The 19,424-nt window shown below is 41.0% G+C and overlaps 1 protein-coding gene across 1 annotated transcript; it reads right to left on the bottom strand.

Annotated features, from left to right (window-relative positions):
- Positions 1–1,238: 1,238 nt before the first annotated feature.
- On the bottom strand, positions 1,239–18,372 carry LOC307231571 (C-Jun-amino-terminal kinase-interacting protein 1-like; the record flags this gene model as incomplete). The annotated part of the gene is made up of 13 exons (XM_080002335.1): positions 1,239–2,851; positions 3,065–3,163; positions 4,169–4,239; positions 5,134–5,244; positions 6,927–7,027; positions 7,595–7,761; positions 9,275–9,350; positions 10,416–10,604; positions 11,417–12,013; positions 13,582–13,814; positions 13,959–14,202; positions 15,291–15,366; positions 18,301–18,372. 13 exons carry the CDS (start codon positions 18,370–18,372, stop codon positions 2,779–2,781), a joined length of 2,109 nt encoding a protein of 702 aa, XP_079858461.1. The 3' UTR covers positions 1,239–2,778.
- Between the last annotated feature and the right edge of the window lie 1,052 nt (positions 18,373–19,424).

The following is a 19,424-nucleotide window of genomic DNA, read 5'->3' as shown; positions in this document are numbered from 1 at the left end:
ACGCGGTAAACTGGATCAACACCGAAATAAACCAAAAATCGTCTGTCATCAATGTCAATCGCGATTGATGGAATCAAATCGCAGATGACGGAGTCGATAGACGATTTAGTCAAAAATCAGCACAAGCCTATTATGTGTGTGTGTGTGTGTATAGCAGGTACCACTTGTTCACTGCTGTTATTACTCTGCCACTTTTTTTTCAACTACTGTATGCCACTTACAGTATTACTTAGTGCAGTAATACTGTAACTTGTACTTACTATAGACTAACTGCCACTTGCCCATGCTGGGCTCGCTAGTTAGCATCCTGCTACTTTGTTAACTTTGTGTAGATGTCTTCATATTTGTTATTTCCTTATCTCATTTGAATTTCTCTTTCTCGACCACTGTTTTTGGCTGATGTAACAATGAATTCCCCTCTGTGGATTAATAAAGTGTTTTCTTGGTACAGTAGTGAAAATAATGTATATCATATCATAACATTAAGGAAATTAACATAAATGCCAATGAATAATAGTTATAATAAATGGGCAACATAAGGCAAATGTAGAATTAAGGATCTGGGAGCAAGCAGGCCTGATATCATTTAAATTACAGCAATTAAATTATGTCCATCCACCTATATAACATAATAAATGTTATATGTAAATCACACCTGGAAGTGAGGATTCACTTATGTTTTTGATATGACTGGAGTCAATTTGGGCCTAGTTTACTCTATTCATCCACACTTGACAACACCAATGCAACAATTATCTTGTTATACAAAACATGGATGTTGTCAATCTAATTGTTTATATTGGAAATATAACAATATTCTTCTTTAGAAATGATCAGAATTGTAATTTTAGTTTCTACCATCACTTTAGCATGTCTTTTTCCTTAGGGGATGGTAGCTCAGGCGGTAGAGCTGGTGGTCTAATAATCTAAACGTTGCTGGTTTGATCCCGGGCTCCTACTGCTAGCATGCTGTAGTGTCCTTGAGCAAGACACTTAACTCCTGATGGCTGCGTCCATCGGTGTTTGAACAATTGTAAGTCGCTTTGGATAAAAGCGTCTGCTAAATGAAATGAAATTTAAATTTCCTCAAGTCGATCCAAGCCTGCAAGAGCAGATTAAAAGCACAGGAGTTCATCAGACACACAATTTATAGATCAGGTCATACAGCTCAAATATTTAACAAACGAGAAATGTCATTTCTAATTAAGTACATTCTCCGCAGGTATAAATGCGTTGTTTTTTAATTGACCATAATCGCTGTCATGATGGACATCACGGCGACATCACCAGTCCTCCTGCGTGTCTCATATACATCTTTACAAAACTGGTATCATGGTATCAGGCTAACGGCATACAACGGTAGTGCCTGTACAATCATGATACATATCTATAACAGATGTATATTGATCAGGTGTATACAGCAGATCCAAATGTCATCAGAATCACAGAGCTACAACAGATAGTAAAGAGCACTTCCTGGGGTAAGGGTTATGGGGGCCGTTACTGTCGTCAACCTGTACACCTAAGATCGCTGGTACCAATTTTCCATGTCACAAATAAATGATCACGGAATAATCAGTTATGTACTGTGACAGCCATCTTAGGTGTACACACTGTATCGTGGTGCAACAATCTTGTGTCTGTGGTAAAAAAATTCTGATCAGTGCCATTTGACAACAATTAACACTGCGTACAGATATCACTACACAGAAAATAGGCAGGTTTTTTTTATAAATACAGAACACAGCTAAGACAGAGAGAGAGAGAGAGAGAGAGAGAGAGAGAGAGAGAGAGAGAGAGCGAGAGCGAGAGACTCTAGCGTGTTGTTATGATGAGGGGGACTGAGATCTTTATTTTTAACCCAGATGGTTTTAATACACTTGAGTAGGAAGTTTAAAACGCTGGGGACAGAAAGGGATGTTTGACTTGTACATCGACACACACATTTGAATGGGTCATTCTGTGTTCACATGTTATATTGCACCATCTGTTATGCCGGCCTCAAGTTTAAAGGACACATCATGATCCAGCAGCAAAGCCAGGAAAATTATTTTGTAATCGAGAGCCATATTTGGATTTCTTTTTTATGGTTTGGAAGAAAATGATATGTCACAAGTAGCAGCAATTTTTTTTAATATAAATGATAAATAGGCACTTGACCTTGAAGTCACCTGTTATTTCCGGAACAAAATTTCAAGGTTGTTTAGATTGTCAAGTGTTAAATATGCCTCTAAGATGGAAAAAAGGAGAATTCCAAGACGTTTTACAGAATTTAAAGATTTGGAAAGCTCAATGTCTCATATGTTGGATTAAAAGTTAGAAAAAATGCATTTCATCCCATAATGTTGCCGTCGGCTAACTGGATTATGATCTCACTGCTTGGGTCTAAGTTGAGGTGTTCGGGGTCTCAATTAGCGAGTTCTGCCCAGCATCCATATGCCGACACAGTACACAGTGACTTGACTTTCTGAAGTGGTCAAAAGACGATCTGTTCAAAATCTGTAATTGCTGTCAATAACAACTGATTCAGGTAGTTATGCGCCATGGATGTCACCTGTACAATTACCAGTCACGGCAACTATGATATTCCCCGACCCTGAAATGGATTAATATGCAATATACACCTCAACGAAAAACTATCATGGGTTACCTTCGGACGTAGAGTTTGAAAAAAAAACAAAACGGGGAAATCCACCATGCGGATAATTTGAAGATACATCTGAAACAAATTTCATATCCAGTATGTGCACCGTTCAGCGCTCTTCGTCAGAAACAGGTCTATTCAATGAAAATGTCTTCAGTCGGGCAGGAGTAGCCAACATGTTCCTTGTAGAACTGGTGAAATGCCCTCCTGCAAGACAAGAGCAAAGCGTAAATTCAAAGTCACAAAATATATTTGTAAGTATCTTAAAACATCAGTCAACAAGTTCTTGGAAATCTCCAGTGTTGACTAGGTGGTTATGGCTCTTTGGGGAGTATTGATCACGATGTACCGATATTTAATATATATATTTTTAATGATAAATGATGATTGAGCAGCGCAATCCCGTAGTCGAGGCCTCACCCTACGGAATCGGCCAGAGGGTGCAGAGTTGTTTCAGACACCATCACGTGACAGGCAAAGCGCTGCTGGTCCGGGTGCTTGCTTATGAAGCCGAAATACCTGCATGAGAGGTGGGAAAAGGGGGGGGCTTTTTGTCTATCTTACCCAGATTCAGACAGAGAAGCTCAACACCAGTTTGATCCCTGTGTGTCCAGCATTAAGATAGCAGCGGGCTTCATGCTAACTGTGCTAGCTCCATGCATGGCTGCAGAGGGAAACAACTAGACTAGCTCCCTTGAAAATGGCAAAAGTAGTTATTTAAGCCTTCAGCGATACATACAACACATATTGTCTTTCTAATCTTTATAATGAGTAAAACAAACATAAAAGCGACCCACGGTTGAATGTAGCTGCATTTCCTCATGATTCCTTACTAGAGACTAGTGCCTTTTCTGTATTTTTGCTGGTAACATTTGAAAGAAAACTATCAACAAGCTGTCTTGACTAGTAATTTCCCATGACGGGTAAAAACAACATTGTTACTAGTGAAACAAAAAAAGTAGTAACTAGTAACAATGGGAAAAGCCACGAGTCACTAATGAATAAGTACTAGTACTTAATTAATAGTGACTAGTAAACAATCAGAATAGATAATAATCGGAGGCAAATACTTGCTATCTCAACCACAGAGCCCCATAGACTTCCAAGGGGTTTTGTTGTATCGGGAAATTCCAAGGGGCTCATGTGAATGGGAAAAATATTGCATTCTGTTTCAGCACACATAAGATTGTAACTCTGACTGAAGACTGTCATTGAAATTTGACTGTCAATCATTGTATGAAGGGCAAACCAGGTGACATGTGATTGGGAGGCATACTGTAGTCTTGTGAATGACACCAAACCAATACAACCCAACCACACAACCCCTCACAGGATAGAGCTCTCTCCGGCAGAAGCAAGGTCAAAGGGGACAGCATCCACTGCTTTCAAAGTGCACCTGTATTTCTCGCTTTATTCTGCAGAATAATCTATGTAACTAGAGTCTCAGTTTGTTTCCTGTAGGGAATTAGGGTTCCCTCACCATCCACGCAAAGAGAAATTCTCCAACACAACTCACCCACTCACCTGCTGTGTTTTGGATGGCAGCCACAAAAGGAGATGTTCTTCATCTGGAAGAAATGAGAGCACTTATCTCCCTGGAAGAAGAGAGAGAGAGAGGGGAAGAGGGAGAAAGCATTTGATTGTTAATATTTACTGCACTGTGCTTCTGATACTGTACAGTCATGAAGACAAAGCTCATTGATTTTGATTGAATTGAGAGAAAGAAAGACCGAGAGCAGAGTGAAAAAAGAGATGAAGAAAAGTAGAATATTTCTATTGTAGTTCAGTCCAGTTAATTTTTTTTCCATTTTGTTACAGTTTAATTGAGGTTTATCTTTAGGCTTATATTTAATGATTTTGTCATTTTTTTGTTAGGTTTTTTGTACAATACCATTTTTATTTTTCTCTCATCTTAGGTTCAGCTTTCTGTACACACACACACACACACACACACACACACACACACACACACACACACACACACACACACACACACACACACACACACACACACACACACACACACACACACACACAACACACACACACACTTCCCTTTGGGGATGAATACAATTTCTATCTATATATCTATCTTAATTATCAACAAAATCTTCCCAATGAGAAAAAGGAAGGGGTAAAGGGAGAGAAAGAAACATGCAATGGGAGACAAAAATAAAAACATTTAGGAGAAAAAATACCTTCAGTGAGGAAAAGTATCCGTCAAATGACGTCACAGAAATGTACTATACGATTTCTGGGACAGAAAACAGTTCAGAAACTTCCAGTATTCTGTATTCTTAAAATAGGGAAAGATATCTTGAAAAGACTTATATGTATATAATAATAGCATCAACTGTTTGCTATGGATAGTTGTGTGAATAGTGAATAGTTGATGCTATTCACTCCAAAATAAGATATTTTGAGTTTGCCGTTCTCTTTACAAAGTTACACTTAAAGAAATCCTCAGAATTGCTGTCAGTGTGCCATACCCTGGTGGAGGAACAGCACTGGTCCTGGACACTGATCTTCAGTCCTCGAACACTGACCTCCAGGATGCAGAAGGACGCCGGCTGCATGGTGAGTCGCCTGTTACACGCCACCTGCCAGCACATGCAGTCAGCACGAAGGTCTGTCAGTCGATTGGCAGGTTGAGTAAAACAGACAAAACTATTTGTCGTTCATGAGATCAGCAATGGGTTGTGACGAGCGGCTTGATTCCAGTTCATCTCGTAAACATCTCTGTGCCCTCTCGTGTGCAAATACTCAAAACGACTGGAGGAAATATAGAAAGTGCCAGCTGCAAAGGAAAAATGGCTCTTGGGATGGATGCCATAGAACCAGGTCTTCAACCTTTTTCAGCCAAACAAAGCAGTGACCTTCTAGTTTGTTAAATAAAAGGTTGTGCTGCATTTTAAACCTAGCCTATAATAACATTTTTAATGCCTTATTAACTTATTTATATACTCAGTTATGATGCTCACAGTCCCTGTGTGTTTTTATTTTAGATTTATTTTTGTTAGTTTACTTCCATTAGTAGACCAGTCTTGTGGCATGACTGGTCTGTGTGGAAAATATACAGTGAAATCCATAATTTTCTTGTTTTCACAAAAATAATAAAGGTTTGAAATGCTGTTTAGGCTATTTATTATAATCTTGTCTAGATTATACTACTATAAGTACAGTAGTTTTTTTATCTAGACCTGGTCTTCTGTGGCATGTGTCGAAAAAACTGAAATCTACCTTTTCTCTGTTTTTCAAAAATTAACTAAAGTTTCCACAAATATGAATAGGCTTTTACATGCTGTTTATACAAACAATAATACAATACAATAATACAATAATGCAATAATGCAATACAATAATACAAACCATTTACCATGCCTTTTTACTGAAGTTCAGCCATGCACCAGTTATGTCTGTCAGAGACACAGAACGCTACTGAATATTTTGATGTTTTTGGAAGTTACTGAAAAATCACGTTTCCTCAATGACCCATAGCTGTGAATCTGATCGCTTTCAGCTGATTACTGAAATTTTAAAAACGCTGCTGTTCGAGTGTTAATGGTTGGAGTTTACTCAATATAATTTCTTTGGCCAAATTTTTTTTTTTTATATTTTTCAAATTTCAAATTTGTAAAAGAAAATACACATAAAGATAATTGGCAGAACCTCTTCAGTACCTCTGCAGACACCTGGTTGAAGACCACTGCTATAGAATAACCAGTTTTGGTTCCATGAAAAGCCTATTAGACGATAGAGGTTCTTTAAAGCAGGGGTTCTCAACGTTTTAAGGCCGCGAACCCCCCAAAAAATGTATATAGGAACTCACGACCCTCTCTCCCTCTGGACCCACCCCTGAAACACATGTTATGATTAATGACTGTCGGTCAAGTGTACTAATATAAGTCAAAGCACTACATTCAGCGCAATTTGGGTGGGTCAAGTAAAAAAAACCCAACAATAAACAACTGGCTTTGACAAAGAAAAAATATCTTTAAAGTTTAAAGAACTATTTGTAGATATACTATTTCTGTTAATAACCATGCAGGGGCGAGCTGTTATTTTCACTATTCATACCGTCACCCATCATCCAATAAATAAAATAAGAATGACGAACCTTCTTACAGTATATCTCAAAGAATCATATGAAACATGATGAAGATTTAAAAGAGCCAGTTGAGTGCGCCATCAAGTTCAAGATTAGCTTAATATATATATATATATATATTTTTTTTTCTTTCTTTTTACTATCTTTTCTTTTTCCTTCTACATTTTTACGTACCTTTTGCATAGCGGCGCAAAGCACGTCGTTACCTTTGTGAAAGGGAACCTGAACTGAGCCCATGAATCGCAGAGTGTAGCGATCCGTCCAACCGTCGTTGGCTGAGAGCAGTGGAGAGGATGTAGGGCAGGAGGAAATGGACATAGGGGATGAGCAGGAAAAATGAAAAAAAAAGAAAAGAGCAAGAGACAGATTGCATTGGACCGTCGCCACTACGTGAGGGTGACCTCCGGGGAACACACACGTCAGCCATTGATTACAGACTTGTGATGTAGTAAAGACTATGCAATTTGAGTCCAAGTCGAGACGCAGTCTTTAGTTAGTCTGTCAAGTCCAAGTTCCAAGTCTATTGAGTCTGAGTTCAGTGCGAGACCAATGCTTTTGCAGTCATAGTCAAGTCCGTAATGTTTAGGTTGGGGGTCCAACTCGAGGCAAATGGCATTAAAACTTCAGACGAACAAATACCATGACTGCACTCATCGTTGTCGGCCTTCAAAAGCCCAATTTGCCTACGCTCAAATTTCTATTGAGGCTTGTTTTTATTTTTCATCCAAGGAAGTTAGATTTTTCCGCAGTGAAAAAAAACGAACAAAAAAACAAGACCAGGGCCAGTTGGAGTCAATACCCTCCATACTTTTACTCCATTTTTTAATGGGTAGATTACCCACCTTTGCCGGTGTTGTTCGGAACAGTGACGGCGTAGTACGCCGGGAAGATTCCAATAGCACCGGTCCTCATGTTGTAGCCCTGACACCACAGGTCCTCAGACTGAGACAGTGTTAACACAGGGTCATCCGTCTCCAGGATCAGCTCGTCAGCATGACGGGGCACAAACCTGAGTATGCGTTTAAGAAGAATCTTTAATTATCACGCAACACACCACACCACACCACACTACAACACATGCCCAACACTTGGATGGTGGCCGGTGAAATGAGGCCTCTGCATTTAACCCATCCTGGCTTGTCCTTCCTCCGGGGGGGCACCCAGGAGCAGTGGGCAGCATTCGTCGACACGCCCGGGGACCTGGTAACGAGTGTCCATCGCTGGTCAGACGATGATGTGTGCATGTTTTCGGTGGGGGTCCTTACTGACGTTCGGTGGAGGAAACCCCATGTGAGCAGGACCTTCTTGCTGTGAGGCAGCTGTGCAATTCACTGCGCACACAGCTCACATCAAAATGAACGATGCAATAAATGTAAGAATTAGCTGAGTAAATTGGCAATATACAATAAACCTAAAAAAACTAAAAAAAAACTAAAAAATGTCATACACAGTAGACATAAAAAATGAACAATAAACATTTGGCAATATATAATAACCTAATGATAAACAATAAATAGAGACCTTATAATTTACAAAATGCAGTAAAGTAAACCTTAAGAAAACGATACAAAATATCCAACCTTAAAACTAGAAGATAAATAAATTGTATCAATATACAATAAACCTAACTAACAATAAAAATGTATCTAATAATTAATCAGAAAAATAAACCTACCAATAAAACAATGAATAATAAAAAAATGCCAATATACAACAAATCTAATAATAACCAATAAATATAAATCTTAAAATAAGCAATAAAAAATAGCAATATACAATAAACCTAAAGGTTAACTATACAACAAGAAATGTGGAAATATGCAGTGAACCCCAAAAAATCTAAACATTAAGCATAAACCTAAAAAATAAATAAAAACACATAAACATTGGCGATATACAATAAATAAACCTCCCTATCAATAATTGTTGTGCAACAGTTGTGCAATTTTGCACAGTTATTGTGCAATTTGCATTAATATATTTTAAAAAGAAATGTGTACACCTACACACTGTGTGTACCAGGGTGGAAACAAATGGTTATAACAATAACCTGCTAACAATAAACAACTTTTTGCAATTTCTGCAGTACAGTGTCATGTTGGCTACAGCAGGTTTCCAGTAGGAAGCGGCAAAATTTCTGTTTCTAGTCTAACGCGAGCGTGGATGTATGCAAAAGAGCTGATTTGCGTAAGTGCAAAAACAGTCAATAAAAGCATTGAACATTTTTTTAAGGCTTAAAACATTTTCCCGTTTTGGACTACATTCCAGCACAGGGAAAAGCTGCAGCAAAGTGGTAGTTTCTCATTAGTAAAGCATTAAGTACTGCTAGGGTGTGCTACTGTATGGACAGTTATAAATGATGGGAACCAACATTTTAATAATGCCTGGGTTGAAAAATGTTGAACCCATGCATAAAGTCAATGAGAAAAAAAAGGTTTACTTGTCAAATAACACTTTTATCATCCCAATCTCAGATTATTTTTGTTTGATTTGTGCTTTCAGTGTGTGCATGCGTGTTTAACCTGTAGACAGCTCTGTGACTCTGTTGTCTCTCCACGCCGTGTAGAAAACAGGAGAACACGCCAAACGATTCAGTGCCTGAAACAACACAGACGTGTTTTTTTTAATTTTCACAATTTGACACAGTTGGTCACAGTGGCGTGACATGATAGTGAGAGGCCCCAGTGAAAATATTTCTTTGGACCCTATGCAATCTGTCGACAGGGGGCGGGGGGGACAAGAAAGTGTCCGTTATGCACGGTCCATTACGCAAGCGAAAATAAAATTGCTTCAATCCAAAATTAAAAAACACACTTTTCTTTACTTGGAGGAACTGTGCAAGGGGACGCACAGGGCTGTGGGAGGGGTGCATCGTTGGCGCGCTGATCAAGGGTGTGCTGGCACGCCGATGGGATGGGCCCCTCATGGCCACTGGGCCTCGGTGCAGCTGCACCGGTTGCAGCGGTGATAGTTACTCCACTGGTTGGTAATGATGCCATCGTTAAAAACAATGTTGTTTAGAACATTATTGACCAATTCCCATTGAAGTTAAAATAATGATGTACTTCACCAGCCATTGCTTAGAGGAGCCCTGTGTAGAATGAACACTGTTCTTAAACATAAAATGACAAGAATATGATTGTAGCCTGCAGGGTTGGAGCTGAAGGGTTGCCAGTTCAGCATTTCCCCCAAAATCACTACATTATTACCAAAACATAGATACTGTATCTGTGCCGCCTTTGATTGATAGAAGACCATTGTGGGCTACACTTTGTGGGAGAGTCTGAATTTTCTTCACTCTCACACGGGTCCGGTCAATATTCCCCTGTATTTCTCCCATTTTCTGGACAGATTTTCCTTCGTTATTTTTTTCCTTTACAATATCTAACCTGCCAACTTGATCAACAGAAGACATTCACTTTATGTTTATCATAGTTCATTTCAATACACTAGATCAGTACAACAGAAAACTGTATGGTTAGTAAAGAGAAAAAGCTAATTTTAATTGACATAATGGTGTTAGATTTAGATCGCGTTTTTGTACGTGTTATTAATATGTTTTGTTATAGTTATAGTATATTGTCATTTTCATACATAAAAGACTCATCAGAATGTAGTAATTAAAGTCTCTGAAATTCAATCCCATTTTTGAAAGGTGCTCACCCGCAGAGCTGTAAGGTCCACCACCGACAAATAGGTTGAGGAACTTCCTGGTTCTGGGAACTATGGCCCTCCCACTGTGAGCCTCATCTTCCTCAAAGGTGGTATTTGACGTCACCTTGAACCTCCTGCTGAACTTGGCTACCACCTCTCTCCTCCTATCTTCCTCGGTCCTTCTCTCCTTCATTCGATCTTAGAGCAGAGCAAAAACAAGGAATAGTCAGACTCATTCATCAGATAGGTAAAACAGGTGGGGGGGGGGGGTCATTTGGTTTTAACCTAAAAAAGCGAATTTATTTTTTATCTGGATTTGCAAGATGATAATGTATTGTTTATTTCTATATGTCGTGTTACATAAATACATAAAGTACAAAAAATTCTGGAAGACAGCACAGGCTCACAATGGGCTCAGTTAAGCTGGATGTGCCAGATCGGATCACAGACCTAGCATCCTAACTCGACACTTGAAAAGAGCTCTGTGGCTGGATCTGGGAATGGATCTCATTTTACCACGTAACATCAAAATTACTTTGTGGTGAAATGGCGCTGGGTGCAACGGAATCTGTTTTGTTAGTTCGTGTAACTCTGTTTTAAGAAACTATCCTTCTATTTAATTACATCTCAATGCAAATATCTTACTTCACTGTCTTGCAACACCTGAAAGTAGAGTTTTTCACACAAGCGATACAACCAGATTTGTAAAACGGATCAACTTTTAAGCTGCAGTGACCAATATTTCTGATAATAATTTAGAGTCTGCAGTGGTACGTACTGTAGGTGTAGTGTTCGGTTGTCCAAATACATTTGGACATGTTAAAAAGTCTCAAATATTAATTTCTTTTAAACAAAATAATCTTATGGATTAGAGCAACCGAAACTGGATTCAAACTCATCCAAACCACGAAAGACATGAAGTCAGTTTCAGTGAATGCAAATCTAAGTATATACAAATGTAAGGACGATGTGTAGATCTCAATAAAAACGGCCCCTACACTCATTGGTACCTTGCCCTTTCTTCTCATCCTCCTTCCTTTTCCTCTCCCGCTCATACTCTGGGTCTTCTTCCTCATTGGCTGACTGGTAGACAGTCTCGGTGTCACTGTCATCATTGGCACCTTCTCGACGGCGGCTGCCATGGTAACAGTCCTTGAGCTTAACAAGCTGCAGCTGGGAATGCTCATCCACCACCAGGGTGTACTTCATGGAGTCGTAGCTCAATCCTGCCACGACTTCGCCATTTAATGTAGTCCCTGCCAGCAAAGGATCTCCTGTTGTTGCGGGCATGAAAGAAGCATCACAGTCCATCGCTCCTTTACTAAACACTTCTTCCGAGGTGGCTTCTTTGCCTCTTGATTCGGCGCATTCTGTCACTTTGTTCTCGTGGCCTCCAGCGGAGGGAGCTGCACCATCCTGGGTGTTCACGGACGAGGCTGGTTCACTCTCCCCGTCTTCCTTGCTGATGATTGGGTTGGTCCGCTCAGGCAAGGGCCCGGGCGGGGGCCCCTCTGTGTCTGAGCTGAGAGACATCCTTTTGGACCCCCCCCCACTGCTTGTGCGGGACAGCAGAACGGGTCCATCCTGGCTTCTGCTGTTGTTTTGGTCTGGAAACAAAATAAAACAGAAAAAAAAGGTGAGGTTATGGTGACCACACTCTTGAATTATTCCATAAAAGCAGCGGCTTACAAACTGTGGTAGAATAGAGACATGGGATGTGTTTGGACCTATGGTAAAGTAGAGATGGAAAATTCCAGGTTCAAAACATAATTGTGAATATGGCATATCCAAGGCCTTGTTACATTTTATTATTATATTATATAGAATCCAGTTGAACAGGATCGCTGTCAGAGCAGCTTTACCAACTGACGTAATAGAATTTGTAGAAGAAATTGCATCTTGGATTTAAACACCATGTCCACATTTTAAAGCCCTACTTAGTTGCCCTCCTCAAGAGCAACCCAGTTCATATTGATAAGCGGAGAGGAAAAAGTATGTTAACTGACAATAGTGAATTGACAGACCTTCAGAGTAGTACCGTATTTTCACGACCATAAGGCACACCGTACTAAAAGGCGCAGTCTCAGTTATGTGTGCCATTACTATGGCTACTATTTAACACACACATAAGGCGCACCGGATTATAGGGCGCGGGTTTTATATACCGGTACATATCCTCTACTACGTTTAAATACCTCTACTGCGTATTTAAAAATAGAGCGGGAGCAAAACTGAGTATGTTTGTGCTTTATTCATGTATTTATTACAAAGTATTAATCAAACCCATCGAAGTCATCATCCTCTGTTTCTGAATCAAACCGCTGCGCTAAATCAGACATGCCAGTTTCCCCTTCTTCGCTGTCAGAGTCACTTTCCGTGCCGTGCGGCTCCTCTGAAATGATGCCGGCTTTTGCGAAAGCTGGAACAACAGTGCCAGCAGACACGTTAGCCCAAGCATCTACAATCCATCCGCAAACTGTGGCGTAACTTGCCCGGCGCTGCCTTCCACTTTTCGTGAAACTGTGGTCTCCGTCGGTCATCCATCGCTCCCACGCGAGCCAAGCATAACAGTAAACGACGCCTTTCCATACCCCGTTGTGCGTATCGCTACCGTGCTGGTCCCCTTCTTCTCCACCGTGTGATTCACCGGGATGTCGAAAGTGAGCGGCACCTCGTCCATGTTGGTGATGTGGCTTGGCTGGATGCGTTTGTCGGCGATGTGTTTGCTGCAGTAGGAGTGGAAGCTCGCCAGCTTTTCATTATAATCCGCCGGACGTTGCTGCGCTACTGTAGTCGGGCACCGTTGGCACCGTTTCATAAAACGAAAGCACCACGACGGACCTCCTTGAAAATGTTCAATTTTCATTTCTTCCGCTAGCGTTACTGCTTTTAGTCGAACAGTGACCGTCGAAACGCTCGCCCCACTCGTTCTTTGCTCGATGATCAACCGCTCGAGTCACACATAGGGCGCACCTTACTATAGGGCGCGCCGCACATTTTGAGGAAAAAAAAAGACGTTTATATGCGCCTTATAGTCGCGAAAATACGGTATACGCCCTGCGCTGGGCAACCAACTACTGTAGGTCTAAGATTAAAACTTTTTCTATAAGCTTATACAAAGCTTTGAATTGGGAGGCTGTTGGGAAGAGAACACAAAGGTGAATCAGTCAGTTACCTTGTACTCCCGTGTTCTCCCGCTCATCTTGGGTCCCCTCCCATTTATCTCTGTCTTCTTTCAGTTGGTCTCGAGTTATCTCCTGCTTGGGCAGAGCTACGGGTGTACGTGGGACCACCATAGCTGTCAAACAAATGTTCTTGCTGCCGAGGAGGTTTGCTCTGAACGTGTTTGCCCCCCTACTGCCGCTCCCTTCTTTCGCGAGCTTCCCCCTGCCATCGTCCTTCTGGGATCTAAGTCCGTACACGGCCCCGGGTGTCCTCTGATGTCCCTGTTTCTCCCTCCCCTCGCACAGCCTGGCGCCCTGCTTCTCTCCCTCGCCCCTCCCTCTGCCCTCGCGCAGGCTTCTCTCTCTCCGTACTCCACCACCTCCCAACTTTCCACCGCCTCCCTTCCACAGACAGCGCTGTCCGCCGGCCGAGTGGGCGCTCTCTCCATTACCCAGTTTGTACCGCAGCCGGGGCCGTGTGTCTCCAGCTATGATGGCGGGTGCGCGAGGGTTTGTGTTGGTCCTGCAACCCGCGCCATTGGCAACAGGCAGTTTTGGAGCCAGTCGTCGATTTCCGGTACAAACTTTGTCCTCCGGCTTTTTTAACTGTGCGTCCGGGGGCGGGATATCTCCTTGAAAACACACATGTAAGTAGTAGGATTATTCATTGGGGCGTTTAAAGGGTTGAGAAAGTGATTATGAGAGAACAGTGAGCCTGTATGGAAGAAGTTACACAAGGCTGCAGTGGAAAATCCATATAAAAAGATATTTCATTGAACCTATCCACCTTTCAAGGAGCCATTGGTCATCACAATAAAGCCAGAAATTAGGGTGTAATGAATGGCTTCTATTATCCTCCTGAATCAATGAGGAAATTAGTAAGGAGAAACTACTGTTTCAGTTATTAATCCATATCTCCTACACTTCTGGTTTTATTGTGATGACAAATGGATCCTTTTACACCCCAACTTCTTTTTGACTTGACTTCCACTCATTTATCCAATTATGTATTCCATAGTGTATTTCAGTAGCTTACAGTTGAATCGATTCTGCCCTTGAATCCCCATTAACATACAGTACATTGACATTCAAAGAGGTTGTTTATGGACATACATGGGGTAAAATATTCAGTCTGGTGATAAGGATGGGCCAGATCAAAAGTCACTTCTTAAAAAACATTTAAGATTTACACATAATAAATAGTAATCTGTCAAAATATTTTTGGTTACCTGACAAAAGTGAACCATGCATGAAAAGGGTCATTATTTTTATTTTTATTTTTTATTACAAAGTTAAGAAACCAATATTCATGTGAAATACTTAATACCTAAATCACAAAGCTCAGAGTACAGAGCTAAAACCAAAGAAATATTAGAAATTATAGAAACAGAAAATGTGTCAGTCCAATTACTTATGATCAGCCCTGTATGTAGAAATATACACCAAAAATATATACGTAGATTCAGATGAAACATTATGACGTGAGGACAGTTTAGATGAGGCTGTGTCAGTAAATTATTTACACATAAACACGATGCATGGAAACTTCAAAATAAGGATCAATTTTGTTTGTTCAATTGTCTTAATGTCAGGGAATTCAACTAGGAAAATAAAAATGTATTTTGGGGTTACCCCCTTTTACTCCTTGGCAAGCATGGAACAATCTACCCAGTCATTTCTTTTGTAATAATTATGTAATTGGTAATCAAGATATACACACCTGTAATGCGAGGGGAGGAAGAGCAGGATTCCTTCCAGCTGTCCTTCTTTCCTAAAGAGTTATTGTTTATGGTATCCTGTAAGGGTGAGGTGATGGGGTGAGGAAAGAAGAGCAGTGGAAGGTGGGTGGAGTGAATAAGACAAATTTCCAATCATTTATTGTTGTTCTACTGTAGCTTCTCATGGTTCTTAAATTTCCAATGGGGCTAAACATTTATGACTAATTCAAAAATGTTTTAAAACTCTTTATTTGCTCTTTCTTTAAATCTACTTTTTGCCATTTCCAGTGTATCAAAAGCGGAACACTGGCTACAGTAGGCTGCCTAAGGAAAAATGTATTGGTGCAAATTTCTGTTTCTAGTCTCTTACATCGCACAGGTGAAGCTAAAATAGTTCATTTGTGGAAGTGCAAAAGAGTGAAGAAAACCATGAAAAACCTGAAAAACCTACTAATACCCCAAGATAAGGAGTGTGACTATATTGTGAGTTTCCAGTTTTCAGAAAGGAGATTTTACATGTACTGTACAGCTAGAAGCTGCCACAGAATGTTTCCCAGAGTTTCTCAATAGTAAAGTGTTCGGTCTTACTCTTGTTTGGAGTGGTAGCGGTCAACTGCTTGTCTTTAAAACGTATATCCCTGACCTCAGTTCAGCATTTACCTTTATAAAGAATTCATTACTTTGAAGATATATTAGATACAGTGAGACATGGGTTAAGCTCATGCATGTAGCCGCCTCCGAGATACCTACTGAAAAAATGTACTATCAAATGAAATTTAGCTGGGAGAACATCCCCAATACAAACAAGAGCCACATACATGTACATGTAATCAGAATGAGGAAAATGTAATCACAAGTCATTATGCTTCAATGCCAATCCACCAAACTGTCTATAAGTCTAAAATGTTCAGGGAAGAAACCCATGAGATTGGCATCTTCTCCATCTCCATCAGCCAATGCAAAGTACTGTTGGTATCAAATGTTAAAAAGTGGGGACAGGAAACCAAAATAAAGAATATTGAGCAACGTATATTTAAAACAGACTGGTGGTATTTAGTCACTTGGCTGCACTAAGTTGCGTAGTTCATGTACTTCTTGCCTACCATCCACATTTATAAATCAAGAGTACTTGAATGTTCCGAATAGATTATTATTGTGTGACAGCAAACATAACTCGGTACATAAGAGAGAAATTGCAAAAAGGCATCAATTAATGTACTTTGTTTTCTATTTGCACATATTATATATTTCTGTTAATCATTTTTATTCCCTACACATGTATTTTATATAATGTAATGTCTATTATTTTGTTTTGATTGAATGTTCAATAAAAAAAACGCCACTGAATACGAATGAAAGAAGGCACTGACTCTCTCTCTCCCAGTCAGCTGTGATGTCATAATTTACAGGAAGAGGAGGAACCACTGCCCCCCCCACCCCCACCCCCCCACACACACGAAGGAGGTGGTGTTCAATGACCGTGTTGAGCGCTGACTCACTCACTGACAAACACTTTTTTTCCCATGATGCAAGCGGAAACCCTACTGCCTACCCAGCTTCATTGCCATGGTTACTGAGAGACGAAGGTGTGTGTATGTGTGTGTGTGTGTGTGTGTGTTGGGAAGAGAAAGAGAGGGGGGGGAGAGAGTGAGTGAGTAATATGATAAGGAGGCAGGGTGATAAGTGGAGAGAGAGGGAGAGAGAGAGGAGGGGAGAAGGGGATGAGGCAGAGATACTGTTGTGCAGAAAGGAAGAAAACGAGATACATGCAACAGGATGAAAGGCACAATGTAGATTTCAATCCATTACGGTTAATAATGCGAAATTAAAAAAAATACATTCATAAGTTTAGCATGTTAAAATATATATTTGCTAGTTTTTAACCTATGCCAAAAAATTCCAATTCCAATCATATTACTGAGAAACCTGCCGTTCCATAAAACCATGTTTTAATCTAATCTTTCAAAAAAGGGAAACTCACAATACAGTCAAAAACAGTCTTCATTGCAAACCATGCATTTCATCAAGTTTTTCAGGGTTAAATTGACTTATATTGACTCCCACAAATCAAACCCCTTCTGGCTAAATTTGTGTTTCTGCATTTCAGCGCAGTAACTAGAAATGGGGAAGTTGCGGCGCTTCATTATTTCACCTTCAAGAGTGAAGGCAACCTACCATAGCCAGGGGCATTTTGGTGTAAAATCTTTTGGATCGACATAACTGGAATGTAGTATGCCACCCTGGTACTTCTCCATACTATGTGGTTATATTATGATATCAGGCATTCCAAAAATATTTTGGCATACTAAATAGACTGCTGTGCCATTTTGGATGCAGCGTGTGTCTTGTTAGTCAAAAAAACAACACACTGCCCGTGTTACCAAGATGGCTTCTCTTAAGGTGATTTTGTCAGTGATATGTGACGTCAAATACAAGTCCGGAGGTATTATGGAGCAAATCTTTTAAGGAGCCACCGCACCATACCACGAGGTATCATGCGTATGAGTGAAGCGGCATACGACACAAGCGGCATAATACTGTCTGAACTAGCCAACGGAGTTAGTTCTTATCCAAATGAAGGCAAACTGACAAATAACCAATCACACACACACACACACACACACACACACACACACACACACACACACACACACACACACACACACACACACACACACACACACACAAGCGCACACACGTAATTAGTCGTAAGTGTCTAATCTGTCACTAATCTATTCCCTGTGGTGAGACCAGCTGGTAATCGGGTCAAAATTATTTTCACAGGTAGACAATCAGAGCGTATAATTTATGTCCAACGCCTCACTACAGGCTGCTGTTCCAGCAATACATCCTCGATACACCTCTGACTCTTTTTTTTTTTTTTTAGATGGGCCCATTGGCTGACATGCAAAACAAGACAAGATTGGCGTCTCCTCTCACGAGTCACACACATGAAGACCGGAAGATGTCCATCAGAGGATGCTACTGTTGCCAACCCCCCCAGTGTCCTACCTGGGAGCGGGGCTGGGCCAGCTGTGGAAACAGGGCCAGGGTGGTGGGTCTCTTGGGCCGGCGCGTATCCATAACAACACAAGGTGTTTCCCCTCACTCCAACAAAGATAAAAGGCGGCTTCGCACCCACCCTACCTTAACTTGCCTTTCCTCCCTCCTCTCCCTCTGCCGCGTTACCAGGCGGGGCGGTTCAGGCCGCACCGCTGTTCGGACGAAGGCCCCTCACCCAGATCTGCCTCCTCTTCCTCCCATCTCCTCGGTATCCGTCGGCTCGAAACAGAAGCCCTTCCCCCGCCTCTGCTGGCCAGGGATATGCCACACCACGCCCACGCACCCTCCCTGCCTGGCTGCCGGTGAGCCAATCATCATCTTCCTGTAGGCAGCAAGGGCGAGAGAGAAAGAGACTGACATAGAGCGAGAGAAACAGAAGGGTGGCGTGAAACACAAGCGGGGGGTGCAGAGAGAGTAAAACCTGATTAAGACGGAACAGGACACGGACATGGAGCAAAGGAGAGAGGCAGAGAGGAGCGGAGGATGGGGGGTGGGTGGGGGTGTGGGGGGTAGGAGGAGTAGGAGCGGGGCTAATTGATGCAGTGAAAAGGAAAAGACTCTTTGCTCGAGCTGCAGTTTTGCCTGATGTAAACTATAGTTATTTTTTGTTACTAATAATTTAGTTTGTTTTAAGCAAGTCTTTCCCTAACTATGGTAAATATGGTGCTCTCTTTAGTGGTATGTGGGGGGTATAAGGTTTTGTGTAACAACAAAAAAATGTCAAAATATAATTAAAATACAATTACATTTGAATTCAAATAACTGTAACTAAATTCAAAATTATATTGTATTTATGACCTGTGCTGTCAGTGAGGTGTCTGGAATATTTGGGGTGAAGAGGGCACTTGTTTCCCAAGAGAGAGCCCATTTTATAATATAATTACTAACATATGTTGCAAGGGGCCCCTGTGAGAAAGGAAGTGGAAGGGGCCCCGGAAGAAGGGAAGTGGATTATGCTTACTTCTATGTAGTGGAACCAAATGTGTTGCGTTATATCTATACAAGTATATAAGACAGAGTCTTGTTCCATTCGAGAGAGAATGCATTGGCTCCCTTCTCTCCCAGACATCCAT

Source organism: Zeus faber (assembly GCF_960531495.2).
Source record: "Zeus faber genome assembly, chromosome: 6".
Taxonomy (NCBI): Eukaryota; Metazoa; Chordata; class Actinopteri; order Zeiformes; family Zeidae; genus Zeus; species Zeus faber.
Note: the sequence above shows the minus strand (reverse complement) of the source record. Positions and strands in the feature narration are given on the sequence as shown.